At 40.7% G+C, this 18,643-nt stretch overlaps 1 protein-coding gene across 1 annotated transcript in view; it reads left to right on the forward strand.

Annotated features, from left to right (window-relative positions):
• The window catches only part of nalf1b (NALCN channel auxiliary factor 1b), a 90,869-nt gene extending 81,921 nt beyond the window's left edge, over positions 1–8,948 (forward strand). The window contains exons 2-3 of the mRNA XM_028990844.1: positions 3,834–4,005; positions 4,646–8,948. Coding sequence (XP_028846677.1) covers positions 3,834–4,005; positions 4,646–4,944 — 471 coding nt within the window. The 3' untranslated portion in view covers positions 4,945–8,948. The remainder of the gene's footprint in view (positions 1–3,833; positions 4,006–4,645) is intronic.
• The last annotated feature ends 9,695 nt before the right edge of the window (positions 8,949–18,643 follow it).

Below are 18,643 nucleotides of genomic sequence, written 5' to 3' on the forward strand. Positions count from 1 at the left end.
CCACAAGCTTGGTACACTTTGGCCAGTTTCACCCATTCCTCTTTCCAGCACCTCTTAAGCTCCATCAGGTTGGATAGGAAGCGTCAGTGCACAGCCAAGTTCTCTCTAGAGATGTTCCATCGAATTCAACTTTGGCCTCTGGCTGGCCACTCAAGGACATTCAAGGAGTTTTCCTGAAGCCACTAATTTGATATCTGGGCTGTCTAGGGTCATTCTGCTGAAAGATGAACCATCTCCCCAGTCCAAGAACACTCTCGAGGAGGTTTTCATCCAGGATTTCGCTGTTCATTGCTGTATTCATCTTTCGCTCTACCCTGACTAGTTTCCCATTTCCTGCAGCTGGAAAACATCCCCATAGCACGGTATTGGCTTGGTGATAAGCAGTGCTGGTTTCCACCAAACGTGATGCCTGGCATTCATAACAAAGTCCAGAGAATTTTGTTTCTCATGGCCTGCGAATCATTCAGGTGCTTTTTGGCAAACTTCAGGCAGGCTGCCACATGCCTTTTACAAAGGAGTGTCTTCCATCTGGCAACTCTACCATTCATGCCTGATTGGTGAATTGCTGCAGAAATGGTTGTCCACTCTTCTCTTTTGTCCACAGAGGACCTCTGGAGCTCTGACAGAGTGACCATTGTGTTCTTGATCACCTCCCTGACTAAGGCCTTTCTCCCCCGATCACAAGTTTAGGCGGCTGGTCAGCTCTAGGAAGAGCCAAGGTGGTTTTGTGCTGTGCTCATTGGGACCTTCAAAACAGCAAAACATTTTCTGTAATTCTGTAGATTTGTGTCTTGAGATTATCTCTCTGCAGACAATTTCTTTGACTTTCCACAGTGGACTCCAATTAGACGCAGTGGTGGCCTAGCAGGTAAGGAAGTGGACCTGTAATTGGAAGGCTGGCAGTTCAGATCCCAAACCGCCAAGGTATCACTGAGCAAATTACCATCCCCACACAATACTCCCTGGGTGTCTGTCATGGCTGACCACTGCTTACTAAAGTGATGGGTTAGATGCAGAGGACACATTTCGTGGTGGGCACCATGTGCTCTGCTTGTCTATATTGTCTTGTGAATACTTATGTACATGTACTTAATCAGTTTTTATATATCTATATATTTGCCAAAACCTCAAGTAAACTTTTCTCACATTATGGGTTATTGTGTGTAGAATTCCAAGGGGAAAAAGCGAATTTAATCAATTTTAGAATAAGGCTGAAACATAACAAAATGTGGAAAAAGTGATGCGCTATCAATACTTTCCGGATACAGTTTATATGCTTTTTGCCTGTGTATTTCATTGCTCAAACATTACATTGCTCAAACTGAACAAGAGTAAAAAGAGTATTAAAGTCTAATGCTGTAGTATTCTGCGGGGCTGGATGCCTTACTTCATTTCTGATTTCAGCAGTCAGTGTGCTCATTTGTCATTAAAGACAACTTATATATTTATGTTTGCTATACAAAGAACAAAAGGCACAGTTTGTATAAGACATTGTTGAACATTTTCGAAGTTTTGGATACTTTGATTTTCTCTTTTTATTGAAATGTTTGAGTTGAACCATACAATTTGGTACCCTTCGGAATTTGGTACTTTTTTGTACAGTCTGAACATGGTTTGTTCATAATACTGCCTAAAAGCTGAATAAAAACAACTAGTGCTGACTAGTCCTTATTTACATCAAGTAATTAAAAGTGAAGTGAAAGTGAAATGATTGTCATTGTGTCATTGATGCACACAACAAAATGTGTCCTCTGCTTTTAATCCATCAGGTGAGCAGTGGGCCATGACAGGCGCCCAAGGGGCAGTGTGTGGGGATGGTGCTTTGCTCAGTGGCACCTTAGTGGTTTGGGATCCAAACCGACAACCTACCGATAACTGGTCCGTTTCCTTACCCACTAGGCCACCACTGCTCCAAGTAACTAAGTAAATTTTAAATAACTAAGTACATTTTAAATTAAGTAATTTTCTACTTTTACTCAAGTAGATTTTACTTGAGTAGAATTTAATATACTTTTACTTTATTAAATTGTTTCAGTATTTTTTTTTGTTGAAGGCCATGTGCAAAAAAGTGTAGAGCTGCTAGAAATTGCAACACCTGAAACTATCACAAAACTTAGTAGATGGTTTCATAATTTGCCAGTCTAAGGATAAAATTATAATTTAATGATGGTTTGAAATTAGCAATTCAGATTGATGACTCTTTAAATGGTTTAGTAAATGAAAAGGGTGCTTAGTGTTTGAGGAAGAGAAAAAACCTTGTATCTTTCACTTGCATAACTACAACATTTACAACAACATTTATTTCTTATATAGCCCAAAATCACATACAGTATGTCTCAATGGGCTTTGACAGGCCCTACAGTTGACACCCCCCACACTTGACCCTTCTGCACACAAGGAAAAACTCCACACAAAAAAACTCTAGGAGAGAGAAAAAAAGAAAGGAAGAAACCTTGGGAAGGAGTGATACAGAGAGGGACCCCCTTCCAGGGTAGAGTGAGCCTGCAAATGGTGTCAGTGCAGGGTTGGGGATGATATAATAATAAGTCCTACAGTTGTAGGGTTGGAGAAGTCCAGGATGTAGTCAGTGTCATGGTCTAGATTACGTGTCCATAATGATGTTACTGGTCTATTTGAAGATCCCTATAGCTGTAGTTGTAACGGTGGTGGTGGCTGTGGTGACCTCTACTTTACTCTACTTTACTATGTGAAGACGAAACACCATTGATGTCCACAAACTGATATCGGTTGGTCAAATATGATCTGAACCATTCAAGGGCTGTTCCCTTAATCCTGATAACATTCTCTAACCTGGCAAGGAGAATAGCGTGATTGATAGTGTCAAACGCTGCACTCAGATCAAGCAGGACAAGCAGCGAGATGCGTCCCTGATCAGAGGCCAACAGCAGGTCATTTACCACTTTAACCAGCGCTGTCTCAGTGCTATGATGAGGTCTAAATCCTGATTGATATACTTCATGGATATTGTTACAGTCTAGGTATGCGCTCAGCTGCTGGGCTACAACTTTTTCTAAGATTTTTGATATGAACGGAAGGTTGGATATCGGTCTATAATTTGAAAGCTGACTGCGATCAAGATCCGGCTTTTTAATCAGGGGTCTAATGACTGCTACCTTGAACGAACTTGGTACGTGGGCGGTGCTAAGCAACGAGTTAACAATTTTGAGGATAGAATTTATAATATTGGGTGCTATTTGCTTAAGGAACGTTGTTGGAATCGGATCCAAAGCGCAAGTACATTGATTTGACGACGAGATTAATTTGATTAATTCATGCTCTTTAATAAGGTTGAATCGTTCTAATCGGTGGTCGTCTATTAGAAGATTATTTTCCATGGAAATATTGGCGGAGCTATTTGTTGTGCTTTTAATCTTCTCTCTATTCGCGACTATAACTAGTTCAGTGTGAACTCGGCAGTCAACAAGTTCTTCATGGCACCAGCTGGGAGATCTGGAGATTTCTAGCTAGTAGATTGTAGTCTTGTCATAAAATCTGATTCTCCCAGAAAACATTTTGATGCAGGCAATGACCAGGGGAATCCATATAAAAAGAGAGTGAAGCTCAGGTATCTTTTTTAAAAAATACGTGTTTTGATGATTTATTGTTCAGACTGACATTGTGATGAATTAAATGAAAATATGTGTGTGTATTTTTGGACGCATTGGTGTAGGGGGGAATTTTGATGAATGTTTCTATGGAGCCAGTCAATGGAATCAATGGGAAGGGAAACCTAGATTCTGAAGCACTAACCTTCCCCTCCATCCCTTTCAATCCCTCGCTTCTTCTCTCTTTTTCTCTGTCACTCTGAGCAGACTGTCTACAAACCCTGGCTGTGCTCCCAATACTTCCAGACAACGCAGATGCACTGCAGCAGAAAGATTCCCTGCAGGCAGTTCTGCCTGGAGGTGCAGCAGAGGTGTCCGTTTATTCTGCCTGACAACGACGATCTCATCCATGGCGGGAACCCTAGTTTTATATGCACAGGTTGAGCTCTGCTGCTGTTCCTGATCTTTCTATCTTAGTCTGAAAATCCCTTATACACTGCACAATGACAGAGTGGACACAGGGACATCTTAACACCATAACAGCAATGCAGAATAAAAAATACTCCAGTACCCATAGCTTTTTTACATGTGGGTGGAACAAAACTGGTTTAATGATTAACTCTTAATAGAAGAGCATGGATAAAATCCTTGCACTTTCGTATTCAAGGATACATTCCTAGCACTACAGTATTGTTTTATATATGTAGACTTCATTCACTTGTGTGTGTATTTTCCACCATTATCCCCTACCTTATCAACTTCACAGTCACTTTTGGGAAGATGGAAAACCCTTAAATTTTAAAGTAAAAAGGCATGAAAACTATTTTATCATAATAACATCACATTTGTATTACAAATGTATGCAAATTCCTTCATTATATCCAATATATTTGAATGATACAGCTTTTTATCATTTTAATAAATTATTTAATACTGATAATAATGACAAAAGTATTATCATTGATTAATTTGTTGTGATAAAAGTGTGGTAAACATTGCTGTTGTTAACAGGTGGAAGAGAAGAGAGGTGTCATATGTCATACATTTCTAATACTAGCTGTGTTTCAATGACCTCCCAGAGTTTCTGGAAAATCAGCAGCCAGAAGAGGAGATAGAATGCTGTGACGTCCGATGGGACGTACCTTCAGGGAACAGCTCCAAAGGGACACTCAAAAGAACTCACCACTCCTGTGAGCACAGAACATCAACCGCCAGCTCAGGCGGCACCCGGCTGTGTCACAGTCGACTCAAACTCTGCCTGCTGGTTCTGGCTCTTCTACACACTGTTGCAACACTCACTGCATCCGAGAATTCCACTGGGATTAGCCTCCCAAACTTCTCCTTGATGGATGAGAACTCCAAAACTAATGAAGAGTGACTATGGATCAGCATGTCAATCACAAATGCAGTCAGCCAATCAGGACGGGCTGCACGTATGTGCTATGCTTTTTGGTACATGCTGCAACACAGCACTGAAGAAGGCATGCAAATGAAACTAGAAACCAACCAACAAACAAAAAGACAATTACATAAAGAATAAAAACATATTTATGAGATCAAGGGATAGCAACCCAGCCTTTGCTGAAAGAATCTGTTTGTTTCTCTTTTCTTTCTTAAAGCATTGTCTCTATATGGACGTATGTTGCACTAGACAGTCATCTCTTTCATATTACTTTGTTCTGGATGGGGGTGACACAAAATGCATCACTGGTTTCATACATGTGTCAAAAACTGAAGTTGAGTGTATGTGTACCATATGAGATTGAGATTGGCCACACCCATATTCTCTTTCACCTGTGCTGAGTGATTAGAGTGGTCATTGAAGACGGCAGGTTTCTAAACTCTGATTACCACGCAGATTCTAAGTGCCCTGAGGACAACACCCAGATACCATTTGTGCATGCCAGTGTATATCATTGTGATGTCATTTCATGCTGTGCAGTTGGCAGCTAAGGACCATGTCCTTATGACCTTGAAGTGCAAAATGCTCAGGAATCGGGCAGATTGAATATTCTGAAATCTTCTCATGCTCTTTCTAGATGTCCCTTCTTGTGCTCTATATATCAGTTAATGGGCACAAAAGGTGAAATGAGTTCTATAAGTCTGTTTTACAAGCCCTTTATATTTACACATTTAAACACAAATATTCACTCCAATCTAGCTGCATGTTCTAATTAGAAAAACATGATCTCGAATTCTTTTGATAATTGTTTTTTAGGATTGATATTTCCTGTCTGAATGCATGAAACAAATATTTTAAGGTCACTTCTATGTCTGGAATAAGAAACCCGAGATGACCATGTAAATCCCTAAAATATGCTGGGGCAAATGTTTTCTTGTCCACATATTCATATTTACAAACAAAGAATATTGTTGTGTGTAAAGGGCTTATGATTAAGTGTTTCCATTCATATTTCACATTTGTCTGTCCTAATGGCTGTGTTGTGACAATGCTGCCTACTGGATATGAAGGAAGTGAAGTCATGTGTGAATCCACTGTTTGCATATGGTTTGTTGAAGGTTCTATCTGTCTCTTTGTTAAAGTGTCACAGATGTATCTTTTATGCCAAAACTAGCGATAATAGCTTCATACTGTTATCATGGAACCAAATGTCATCAAATGTACCTTCATCCAGAGATGGTGCCTCATAAGACATGCAGTTGTCCCTGCCAGAATGTTTTCTGTCCAACCTTCTGTGCTTCCTTCTTAGAGTGTTAATGACCCTCTGATCTGATTTAAGGAAAGGCTGGAATGAAAATATTTAAGCTAGGGGAGGCTGCTTGAACAGGAATGCTTATTGACTGTATAGTTTCAGTTCAGGAATCAGAATCATATTTCTTATTCGGGGACCACACTGATGCACATGGAATAATGACATGTCATGAATCTCTGAACAGTATGAACATGAGTGTGGAGGGGTTAAAATGTCGCTCTGTGTATACAGGGTTTTAAATAACAGTGTAGTAGGAAGTGCTCTTCCATTTTTAACACAGATGATATAATGTTGTCTGGAATGTTCATGACCTTCATTTCTATAATGACAAACCACAAATTCAAGAATGTCCAAAATGGCTGTTAGTATCATAATATCACTGTGGTTTTAGAGGTTTGTTGAATTCTAAAATTATTTATAAAATTAGTGCTTTGGGTATAATGATACAACCTTTAGTCCCAAAAGCAAAATATCAATAGGCATGTTAGCACTGGGAACTGTTGTCAGGAAAACTGCACTCAAGGGCTGATCTTTTTTAACCCTCATCTCATTCTGTTTTGTATGGGGTGTGCTGCTCCCATGGAGAGTTAAAATCCAGCACCAGTGAGATGAGATCTCTGTCCTCCTATGGATAGACCTGGCTCAGGAGGCTGAATCATCCAATTTATCCATGTTTTTGGCATGTTTTGTCTTATTTTGGACAAAACTGTAAACCAAATGTGTATCTTTTTTAGTCTTATAACCAAGCCTACTGGCAGTTTGAAGCTTGAATTTTGGGGTCGCTGCACTATTGCATATTTATTTTGGGTTTTGCTTTACAGAATCCTTCCATTTTCAAGTTTGTCTTTTTCCTAATCTGTCACCACAAATCAGGGACACATTGATGCCTCTGTCCACAAACCAAAAATAGCAACCAATTGTTTCTCAGAAAACTGTTGATTTCTGATAACATACTTATTTTCACACGAATATCATACTGTGCACCACTCTGATTTTAGTAAATTTTATTGTCTTAGAAAAACACATCTAGATAGAACAGACACAGCTGGACTTGCTCCCATACAAAAACTTGAAGTTATACAGGTTGGTTGGGTTTACAGTAATCATAATTTCATCTACCTCTTAGATGTAAGTAAAATTCCAGTTTCAAAAACAGCCCATAATCCAGAAACTGAATTATAACAGTGGTTGAAACATAAAGACAAACACAAATAATTTAAGTATATTGGTTTTATTAGTATATGTGATTATATTATTCTCTACTCACACAAATGAGAAATAAAGCCTTAATAGAAAATGTACCACTGGAAGTGGAATGAAGAAACACAATGAACTGATGTTTTAAAACATAGATAAATTAGGAACAGATATTAGAAACAGGATTATAATGGCAGTCAGCACATACAGTGTGGTGTCATTTTAAAAATAGATACACATTTTGAGGATCAGAGTCAAAGTGTCCAGAAAAACAGACGTGTAATGGTTTATGTTTCCAGAGTCAAGTTTGTTTGTCAGTACAGGTCAGTTCAATCAGCTAAATGATGAAAAGTATGAACCCCAAATGGACCTAATTCTGCTTGTCCCAGAATATGTATTTACCTGACTGACCTCACCTATCACTAGCAAAACCACCTGTCTATGTGTGAGCTTGTGTTGGCAGCCTAAACATAATGCCCGGCAGAAATCACATGGTTATTCCTTAAGGGCACTTATGACAACCACTTATTTGTTATCATCATGTTCTCCTTAATGTAATAATACTGCAACTCTCTGTTTGTTGAAGCTGCCATTGTGATCACAGTCAACTATTTGAGAAAAAACTGAGCATGGATATAAAAACAACAACAACAACATTTATTTCTTATATAGCCCAAAATCACATACAGTATGTCTCAATGGGCTTTATGATATAATCATTCTGAAACCCAGTGAAGAGAAAGAACAAAAGTTTCATGCCACTAGCGTATGTGTGAGTGTGCATGTCTCTGTATACATTTCAACCTACTGATTATTAGGTCAGCAACCAGTGTAAGTGGAAAGTCCTTCCTTGCTTGCTCACAATGCAAGTATAAACACATGAACATATATCCTATTCTTCTCATTCTGTTAATTTTGTTCCAATCCTGTGGACCTATGCAGCACAAAATGTTTTTTGTCTGTTGTAAATATGTTATGAGAATGCTGAACTGTCTCCATTTGCGTTTGAGATTACCTTATGTTACTAATCAATGTCATTATTATTATTAGTAGTAGTAGTACTACTTTTATTATTGTTTTTGTTGTCTAAAGTCATCTGTTGGGTTCTTTGGGGTCTTCTATTGAGGTCTATTCTGAGAGTGGTGCAATTTAGTCTAAGAATTAGGACTATCCTCTGAATCTCAACCTCAAAAGGTAAAAGGCTGTGACAGTGTGTGATAAAGCAATGCTATAAATACATATACAAAAGGTGAAAAGGCATATACAAATATAATTATTAATTATGCTATAAAACCGGTATATTGTAATATTATAGAAGCTTTAGTTGAGTTAATTACATTTTTTACAAACTTTGATGAAATATTTATAATAACAAATCACACAAATCATGATCTTTTCAAATATGAAAAGTAATGATACACTTAATAAAATTGTGATCTGATTAAAATAAATACAAAGATCTTTACTGAAACCATTTCTTGTTTTGTCTAATATGTTACACACAGATAAGCCATGATGATAGTGACAGATCATGAGAATTACATTAATTGTCTTCTGTCAGTGGGTATAGGATACAGTATAAATAAAAGCGAGTACACCCCTCAAATTTTGGTAAATATTTTGTTATGTCTTTCTTTAGGACAATACTGAAGATGTGACACTTTGATACAATGTAAAGTAGTCAGTGTTCAGCTTGTATAACTGTGTAAATTTACTGTCCCCTCAAAACAATTTAACACACAGACACTAATGTCTAAACTGCTGCCGAATGTGATTACACCCCTGAGTGAAAATGTCCAAATTGTGTCAAACTAACTAATTTCCCTCCCTGGTATCATCTCAAGGTCTCTGAGAATCTGAAAATGGACCCATCTGAAATAATTGTTTCTACATAAAGATGGCCTGTGCTGGCAGACTGGCAACACCCTCAAACTGAGATTCAGCATGGTGGCCAAGATCTTACAGTGGTTCAGTGAAATACAATAGAACCAAGTTCCACTCAGAACAGGCCTCGGCGTGGTCCACCAAAGAATTTGAGCGCATGTGCTCAGCATCATATCCAGAGGTTATTTATTTTAAATAAACTGCCAGCATTGTGGCATGTGTTGAAGAGATAGGGTTGAGGAGCAGTCTAATTATGCCCAGATCAACTGGTACACCCAGATCACAATTGGTTCAGATGGTGTCAAGAGTGAGGAGGTGAGGAGAACAAAGACAACAATGTCTTTTTTAAAAGGCTGCATGCCGACTTACTAAAGGAACTGAGGGTAAAGGTGCTAGGCTGGCCAAGCATGTTTCCAGACCTCAAACCTATTGAGCATCTGTGGGGTATCACCAAACAGAGGAGTGGAAGAGGACCCAAATATGATGGTTAGAGACATCTTGTAATTGCATCTCCAACCACAGTTCTGGGTTCTTGGGACCTAACAAAAGGGGCAGCATCCCAGCCCTCTCCCCAGCCACCTCCACCAGCTCCTCTCCAGCAGGACCCCAAGGAGTTCCCATACCAGATTGGAGATATAATTTCTCCAGCGTGTCCTGGGTCAACCCATGGGCCTCCTGCCGGCAGGACATGCCCGAAACACCTCCCCAGGGAGGCATCCAGGAATGATCCAGACCAGTGATCGACTTGCTGGCCCACCGAAAACCATGGCTCCCACTCCAATCGTGCATCTGACCTTTTGACCCCCGTTTTCACCACCTTGAACCACCGTTACTCCTCAAGACAACCGGGGGAACCCATGCAGCTTGGACAGTCAGCCCTCACCAATGAGGAGAAACAGCTGCCTTTTCGGGAGGTCTTGTGTGCATACTGCACTTCCCCCTCACACAACCGCTTAACCTGGCCCATTCGTCCGGGAAACGGGGAGCCCAGCTGATCAGAGTGGCATGATCAACTGGGCCACTTCTTCCTCATTTTCCGACGCCAACCTCACGACTCACCCTCCCAGCCGTCCTGGAATGGAATCAGCACACCTTCTCCACCTCCGTCTTTGTGGATTCCGGGGCAGCTGGAAACCTCATAGACCACTCATTTGTCAGAGCACATCACATCCCCATGGAATCCCTTGCATCTCCACTCACCATCACCTCCGTGGACGGTCGACCAGTTTCCTCGGGACCCATCACTCACCGTACGGTGGCTCTCCAGCTCCGGATCGACTCCCACATCGAAAAAAAATTCAGTTCTTTGTTACTACAATCATCACCTCACCATTCCTCCTCAGGTTACCCTGGCTGTCTCTCCACGAACCTCATCTCTCCTGGCCATTAGGCATGGTGTTGGAATCAGGAGCGAATTGCCATCGCCACTGCCTCCTGCCACAGCCCTCTCCATCCTCCATCTCGAATCCAGAATCAACCCGTCCTGTTTTAGATGACGTTCCTCCCTGTTACCATGACCTAGCCGCCATCTTTAGCCTGTCCAAAGCTGCCCAGCTGCCACCCCATTGGCCAGGCGACATGGCCATTGACCTGCTACCGGGAACCACGCCACCCAGAGGACATCGCTACTCTCTCTCTAAAGCAGAGCAACTGGCCATGGAGCAGTTGGAAAAATGCGCCTTCCACCAGCGCTCCGCCATGCTCCTGGGCTTTACCATCTCGCCCCAGGGTGTAGCCATGGAGCCCAAGAAGCTGCAAGCAGTGGCATCGTGGCCCCTACCCACGACGCTGAAACAGCTGGAATGGTTTCTTGGGTTTGCGAATTTCTATCGGCTACAGTACAGTCGCAGCACCACTTACTGCTCTCAGCAACCCTTCTACGTTTCACCACCGCTCCTGTTCTTCAACATCCCGATCCTTCACTTCCATTTGTTGTGGAAGTGGACGCATCAGAGGTGGGTGCTGGCGCTGTCCTCCCTCAATGCGGTCCAGACCGGGAACTGCTCCCGTTTTGCATTCTCTGTGCGTTCTGGAGGCCTTCGTTACGGTGGGATGTACAGACTCGTACAGTATTTGGTGCACTGATCCGACTACGGACCGGAGGAGTGGTCCTGGATCCCGAGTCGTTTCATCCTGGACCCTTCCTTGGTGACTGAGTACTCAAAGTAAGACCGTTCCAGACCTTCTCCTGTCCTCTCCTCTGAACTCCTTCTTCTCGTCCTGCCCCATACTAAATTGTCCTTTAACACGAACGACAACGCCGGTTCGCATAGTAAGTCAGAGGGAACTTACTTGCCTCCTTGTGTCACACCACACCGGGGTTCCTCATCTCCTCCTACATGCGCTCACATTCTTGTTCCGTGGACCGTGACACACTGTGGACTATGACACTGGACTAAATTTTACTCTGCACTGTCCATTGCCTACAAACATTGACAGATCCTTTTTTACTGCACAACTTTTTTTAAACCAACCCATGCCATTACACCTGTCGAACAAAGGGGATCTCTCTTATTTTTGTGCAGAAAGGGTCAAAATGTGGTGTGTCATCAGTAGAGCCTGTGATTTTGAACTATAGAAGAAATAAATGTTGTTGGTATTGAATTCTGTGTGTTTGATTAATCCCGCTGATTCAACAAAACTGTCCATCACACTCCGGTATTCCTTTTCATCACCGTTCATTATTCGTAGAATAAACTGATTTGCTACAATAAGCAGAAATATGTTTGTATTGTTCTCTTTCAAGATGGTTACCTGTAACCAATAGAAATGTTTCAAAACAAAATGTCTAATTTCACTGCAGTGACAGAAGGTGAATAATTGAACTGACATTATTTTTCTACTGTAATACAAATCAACAGTGAATAAGTAAATGCCAGTTTTTCAGTGTTTTATCAACTCAGTTACAGCACTTTGAAAGAGAACAATACAAAGATTCCATTCAAGACCTCTATTGCCAAGATTAAACAATTTGATGTAACTATGTTGATGTTTGTTTGTTCTATACATCAGGTCTAGATTTTTAGAACAATCATTTATTTTAATGTCTAATACCTTTCTCTTTTTACTATTACTTCTGGTAAAAAATTGGTAACTATGTTTGATGTTGATTGTTCTATAAATCAGGTCTAGATTTATAGAACTATCATTTATTTTAATGTCTAACACCTTTCTCTTTTTACTATTACGTCTGGTAATTGGTAAACAGTTGCATGTCAAAACCTTCATTGAAATATAAACAGCAATACTGAGTGTCAAACCCTGACGTTATTCTGACATCTTAGTTCAAAACTGTATTCAAGTGAATTAAACTAAACATCCCATTTCACATCAGCCTGATGGGACTCTTTAGACTGTGTACAGATTGAGAAATGTACTGTGTTGACACTTTGATTTGCTACAATGAGCAGAAAAATGGTCTGTGTTCAGTTCGCGCTCCCCTGATGTCACAAATGTGGCGTCAGGTGAGCGCGGACTGAACAGAGCCTTTTATTGCTCATTGTGGAAACTAGGGGTCATCAGGGCTCAGTTTTGTTGTCATTGTTGTCAGGTGTGGTGTGCTAGGAATTACTCACACATGCTACAGGGCAGGAACGGGTGATTATATTTTTCTTTTCCTTTTCTTCACCCCCATCTTCCTCTGTACCAGCATACATGAATCATTGGCGCCCTCTGGCGGCTAGCCAGCATAGCGCAGAACAAGGTGTATTGCATGTGGACACAACAATGCTGACTAATCTCGTTTTAGACATTTTCCAAATATAGTCACTAATAGTTTTTCCTTAAAAAAGATTAAAGGAGCAGATTACTCCTCCTACTTCATCTAAGGGCAGCATTTGCAAAGAATTGGGATGTTCAGGACTCAATGAAGATCTTCAGCAGAGGGGAATTTTTGCTGAAAGCACTGTAAACCTTGTACTATCTCAGGAAGTATCAGGCCAAGAAGGAGTATTACTGAGACCAAAAAGAGACCATACTGAGACCATTCCGAAAGTCAAAATTTAACTGAATAACTGACGGCTTTCTTGAAGTAATCTGTGGAAAAAAGACATCGAACCTAAAAAAAAGTTAATAGACCAAAACATAAATAGAACATGGTCAACAAAGCAGTAGTTAAAAAACGAATTCTTTAATAGGACTTACAGTAGAAATTACCCATGACTTTTATTCATTACAAAACTCCAAAAGTCAGTGACATCTATCATTAATCCAAAAGCCTCACTCCACTACAGGAGCCTCCTGTAGAATCATTACTAGAATCCACTAGAATCATTACATGACTTATCCCCATAACTAGTGAACAAAACTATGTACAAGGGTGACATGTATGTAGAACTACTGGGTAGTACAATATAAAGTTATGACAGAATTAATACAAGCAAAATTTACCATGTGATGCAAGGGACACAGAAAACTAGTCTCACTTGTTAAATCGAAATTCCACAATAAAATTCTGTGAACTCTACAAGCATTAAGACAAAACTATTGCAACTATTGCAATTATTTCATTGTATAATGGGTGTCAAAACTGTGTAACACTTCAATCAAATGTTACCAATATATGTAACTAGGGTGGTAGTAGCCTAGTGGGTAACACACTCGCCTATGAACCAGAAGACCCGGGTTCGAATCCCACTTACTACCATTGTGTCCCTGAGCAAGACACTTAACCCTAAATTGCTCCAGGGAGACTGTCCCTGTAATACTGATTGTAAGTCGCTCTGGATAAGGGCGTCTGATAAATGCTGTAAATGTAAACTAAAATCATCAAGATGGTGTGATGCACGGGACGTGACAACAATGTCACTGGTCTAAAAGCTACACAAGTGCTGTTAAATTTAACATATGATATCCAGCCAAGTGGAAATGATTGTCTGTTAAGTGAAGTTGTTTGTTCATGGCTGTTGAATTATGAACTTGCAATGACTTTCTGACAATACCAGCTTTTTATACCCACAGAATGTTGAATCTATTGTCACATTGAGAAAGGTTGTCTCTTGGTCTTGGCCACAATATAAGGTTCCATTAGGAACCTTTATTTTGAAACTTCACATACTGTCAAAAGCGCAGTGAGGGCCTTAAACTGAACGAGCCGCATTTTCACAGTTTATGGGCTGCAGCAATTGAAAAAACAACATGTGTGTGAAGTTGACAGTGGAGATTTCAGGGTTTTTGTTTGTGAGAAAAAAAATCCAGCAAAGATATGTGAAGGTCTCTTCAATACAGAACCCATTGCCAACTTTACTGAGATTGCTCTGGTCTATACATTCACAATCCGCCATTTATTAGATGCCCTTGTTCACAGCGACTTACAGGGACAGTTCCCCTGGAACAACTCAAGTTAAGTATCTTCTTACTGTTTAGTGCGCAAATCATCTCACTGTCACCCTCCTAAACAACTGAACTGTCACATACATTGCAGCTGCACTTTATGTACACTTATGATATTATTATTCTGTATTTTTGTATTTTCTGTATATAAGATCTTAAGACTATATGGGTTGTTGTTTTATGCTGTTGAGCATGAGAGACATCATAGACTGGTGTCACGTCAGTGAGCAGATGGGGGAATGAAGGGCACAGGCGGGATATACTGGGAATGGGATTTTATTAATAGTAACACAAACACAAATAAAACATCACAAGGGGCAATAACAGGGGAATAAGGGGAGAACAAAAACAAACCCACAGGGATGTGGCGATTGACAGAACTTTAAACACCTAAAAAAGTTGCAGGGTCCATCTGAAAATGTTGCAGTCTTGATGGGCTGCTCAACAAGTCCTTTATAACCACCCTGCTGTCATGCAGATTGGTGACAGATGTGTCTCCAGGTGCATCCAATCGTGACAACTGGAATCAAAATCTTCACACATACTTGGCCATTAAATGTGATTCTGAAATGCCAGCACAGAATACCTGGTTTTTGAGGGCGGGCCAGTCTCTCTTGTCCTGGCTGGAGGGACTTCACCCAAGTAACGGATGAAGGCAGCCTGAGAATACACGAGAGACTGTTTGAGAAAAACTGTATTATTGAAGACCATAGTTGTAAGCACTGATGCAGACATGGATCTGTGTGACTGCACAGATACTGGCCTACACTTCTAATAATGTAACTGTACCTTTATTTTAAACATGGTTACATAACATAACATAATATTTCTGCATTTAATTTAAAAGATCTTCAATATAGCTGTTTATTTAAACATGAATGACTTTACAGTATATTGATTTGTAATATTTTAAAACACATTATTCTTAGGAAAAACACAGATCATATACTGCATTTATTTCTGAATTTTGGACCCTAATTCATCGTTTGCACATATACTGCTTTTAAAATGCGTTAAACGTCTGCCATGTTACTCTGGGCCTGCGCTGCATTTACACGTCTGCGACAAACTCCTGTCATAGATATGTGCTACCGAAATGTTTTCCATTAATGCATGAGTTAAAAAAAAAGTTTTACTCACAAAATCCACAGGGAAAGTTGTGCTTTATGCCATCTTCAGTCCGTGACATTATCGGGTGGGATGGAACAAATCCAGCTCTCCGACTGGCTGGGAAAAAAAATCTGAACATTTTCTGCGCAGCAATTAATTGTATGTTAAAAAAATATTATGTTATGTTATTTTATGCAACCATGTTTAAAATAAATGTACAGTTACATTATTTGCAGTTGAGGCCAGTATCTGTGCAACCTTCAGTAATTTTATTTTACAGTATCAATGTCTGCATCTGTGTTTACTATTATGGTCTTCAATAATACAGTTGTTCTCAAGTTTGTTAAGCAAGGTCATAGAGGCTGATGGCTTCTAAGCCTGCATTTCCAGAGATGTTTGTCTGAAATACATTTGGTTTAATTCTTTTATATTATCGTTATGTTTACTGGGTCTCTATTTGTGTATTTTCAGCCTCCTCCAGACCAGACCCAGACCTGGTCAGGGCAATAGTTCACACTGAGGGCTGTAAGTAAAGTGTTAATCACAGCTAAATTAATTAGTAATACAATGCTTTAACTTTCACCTTCATCTTATAATTTAACTTAATAAATTTTCTGTCTTCAGAAGGATGAAAAGGTGGCTTCTCTTAAAACCGCAGACAGGCCTCTCTCCTGTGACCGCCTCCTCCAACCACATGAGCTGCAGCACAGGAAGATCCTGTGAGGACGTACCAGAACATTCATTGCACCTCCCTACATCACAGGAAGCCACTCTCTTGTGTGCATCCAACACCGCTGGCCGCTACCCAGGAAGAGCTGCTGAACAGTTCTTCAGTAACAATTATACAACTAATCTGCCTCTTTCACAGCCTTCTCCTGAGAAACCTACCACCACCTCGGCAGCACTACAAGGACGGCAGTCCCTCTGCTGCCCAGTCGCCCCCCTCTTCCTGCACTATGGCGCACTCCCTGGACCACAACAGACAGGAAGAGGAACACAAGTGAAGCTGCTGCAGCTGAAGCAGGACAGGACCTGCTGCCTGGGAAAACCATTATTGTACACCTGCAGCAAGTATGGACAACCAAATAGGATGGACACTGGTCAAACATACATCGCAGGTGTGCCACACTGTTAAAGTCTGTGGAGGACTGGAAGGAGGAGCAACAAGGACAAAGGACTTGCACTGCATTTTTGTTTCATATGTCCAGTCGTTGCCAAAAGTTTTGAGAATGACACAAAAACTGGTTTTCTCAAAGTTTGCTACTTCTGGCTTATTATGGCAGTTTGTGTATACTCCAGAATGTTATGAAGAGTGATCAGATTAATTTTTGATTTGAATCTTTGATTTGAAAATGAACTTAATCCCCCCCTGAAAAACATTTCCACTGCATTTCAGTCCTACCACAAAAGGACCTGGTGAGATTATTTCAGTGATGTTTTCATTAACACAAGTGACAGTGCTAACAAGGACAAGGCTGGAGATCATTCTGTCATGCTGATTGAGTTAGAATAGAAGACTGGATGCTTTAAAAGGAGGATGATCCACGAAATCATTGTTCATCCTTGAAATCATTGTTCAACCAAACATGTGCAGTCATTGTGTTGAATAAAAAGTGCTACACAGGCACCTAACATGGCACCTAAATTAACCATTTATTGGATCCTCAAAAACTTCAAGGAGAGAGGTTCAAGTGCCGTGAAGGCTTCACAGTCCCCAAGAAAGTCCAGCAAGCTCCAGGATGTGTCCTACAGATGATTCAGCTGCGGGATCAGAACGGCTCCAGTGAAGAGCGTGCTCAGGAATGGCAGTAGGCAGGTCTGAGTGCATCTGCACACACAGTGAGGCGATGAATTTTGGAGGATGGCCTGGTGTCAAGAAGGGTAGCAAAGAAGCCACTTCTCTCCAAGAAAAACCCAAAGGACAGACTGATATTTTGCAAAAAGTACAGAGATTAGACTGCTGAAGTCTGGGGTAAAGTAATTTTCTCTGATGAAGCCCCTTTCCGATTGTTTGGGGCATCTGGAAAAAAAGGTGAGTGCTACCATCAGTTCTGTCTTGTGCCAACAGTAAAGCATCCTGAGACCATTCATGTGTGGGGCTGCATCTCATCCAAGGGAGTGGGCTCACTCATAATTTTCCCTAAAAACTTAGCCATGGATAAAGAATGGCTCCAAAACCTTGTTCAATAGAAACTTTTCCCAACCATCCAAGAAAAGTTTGGTGAAGAAAAAGTGAAGTGAAGTGATTGTCACATGTGATACACAGCAGCACAGCACACGGTGAAATTTGTCCTCTGCATTTAACCCATCACCCTGAGTGAGCAGTGGGCAGCCATGACAGTTGCTTTCAGACGGTGCTTTGCTCAGTGGCACCTCAGTGGCAGATCGGGATTCGAACCGGCAACCTTCTGATTACAGGGCCGCTTCCTTAACCGCTAGGCCACCACTGCCCCACCAGAAGAAGAATGATTGAGCACCATGATTGAGCACCATGCCAAAAGGCCAAACTGATTACTAAGTGTCTCGGGGAACAAAACATTGAACTTTTGGGTCCATGGCCATGAAACTCCCTGGAAATAAAACCAATTGAGAATTTGTGGTCAAACCTCAAGAAGCGAGTGGACAAACAAAAACCCACAAATTCTGACAATCTCCAAGCACTGATTATGAAGGATTGTGTTGCCATCAGTCAGGATTTGGGCCAGAAGTTGATTGACAGCATGCCAGGGCAAATTGCAGAGGTCTTGGGAAAAAAAGAGCCAACACTACAAATATTGACTCTTTGCATAAACTTGTATAAAATGCTTGTAATTATACTTCAATACACCACAGAAACAACTG

This window comes from Denticeps clupeoides, chromosome 9, assembly GCF_900700375.1.
Source record: "Denticeps clupeoides chromosome 9, fDenClu1.1, whole genome shotgun sequence".
Classification (NCBI taxonomy): Eukaryota; Metazoa; Chordata; class Actinopteri; order Clupeiformes; family Denticipitidae; genus Denticeps; species Denticeps clupeoides.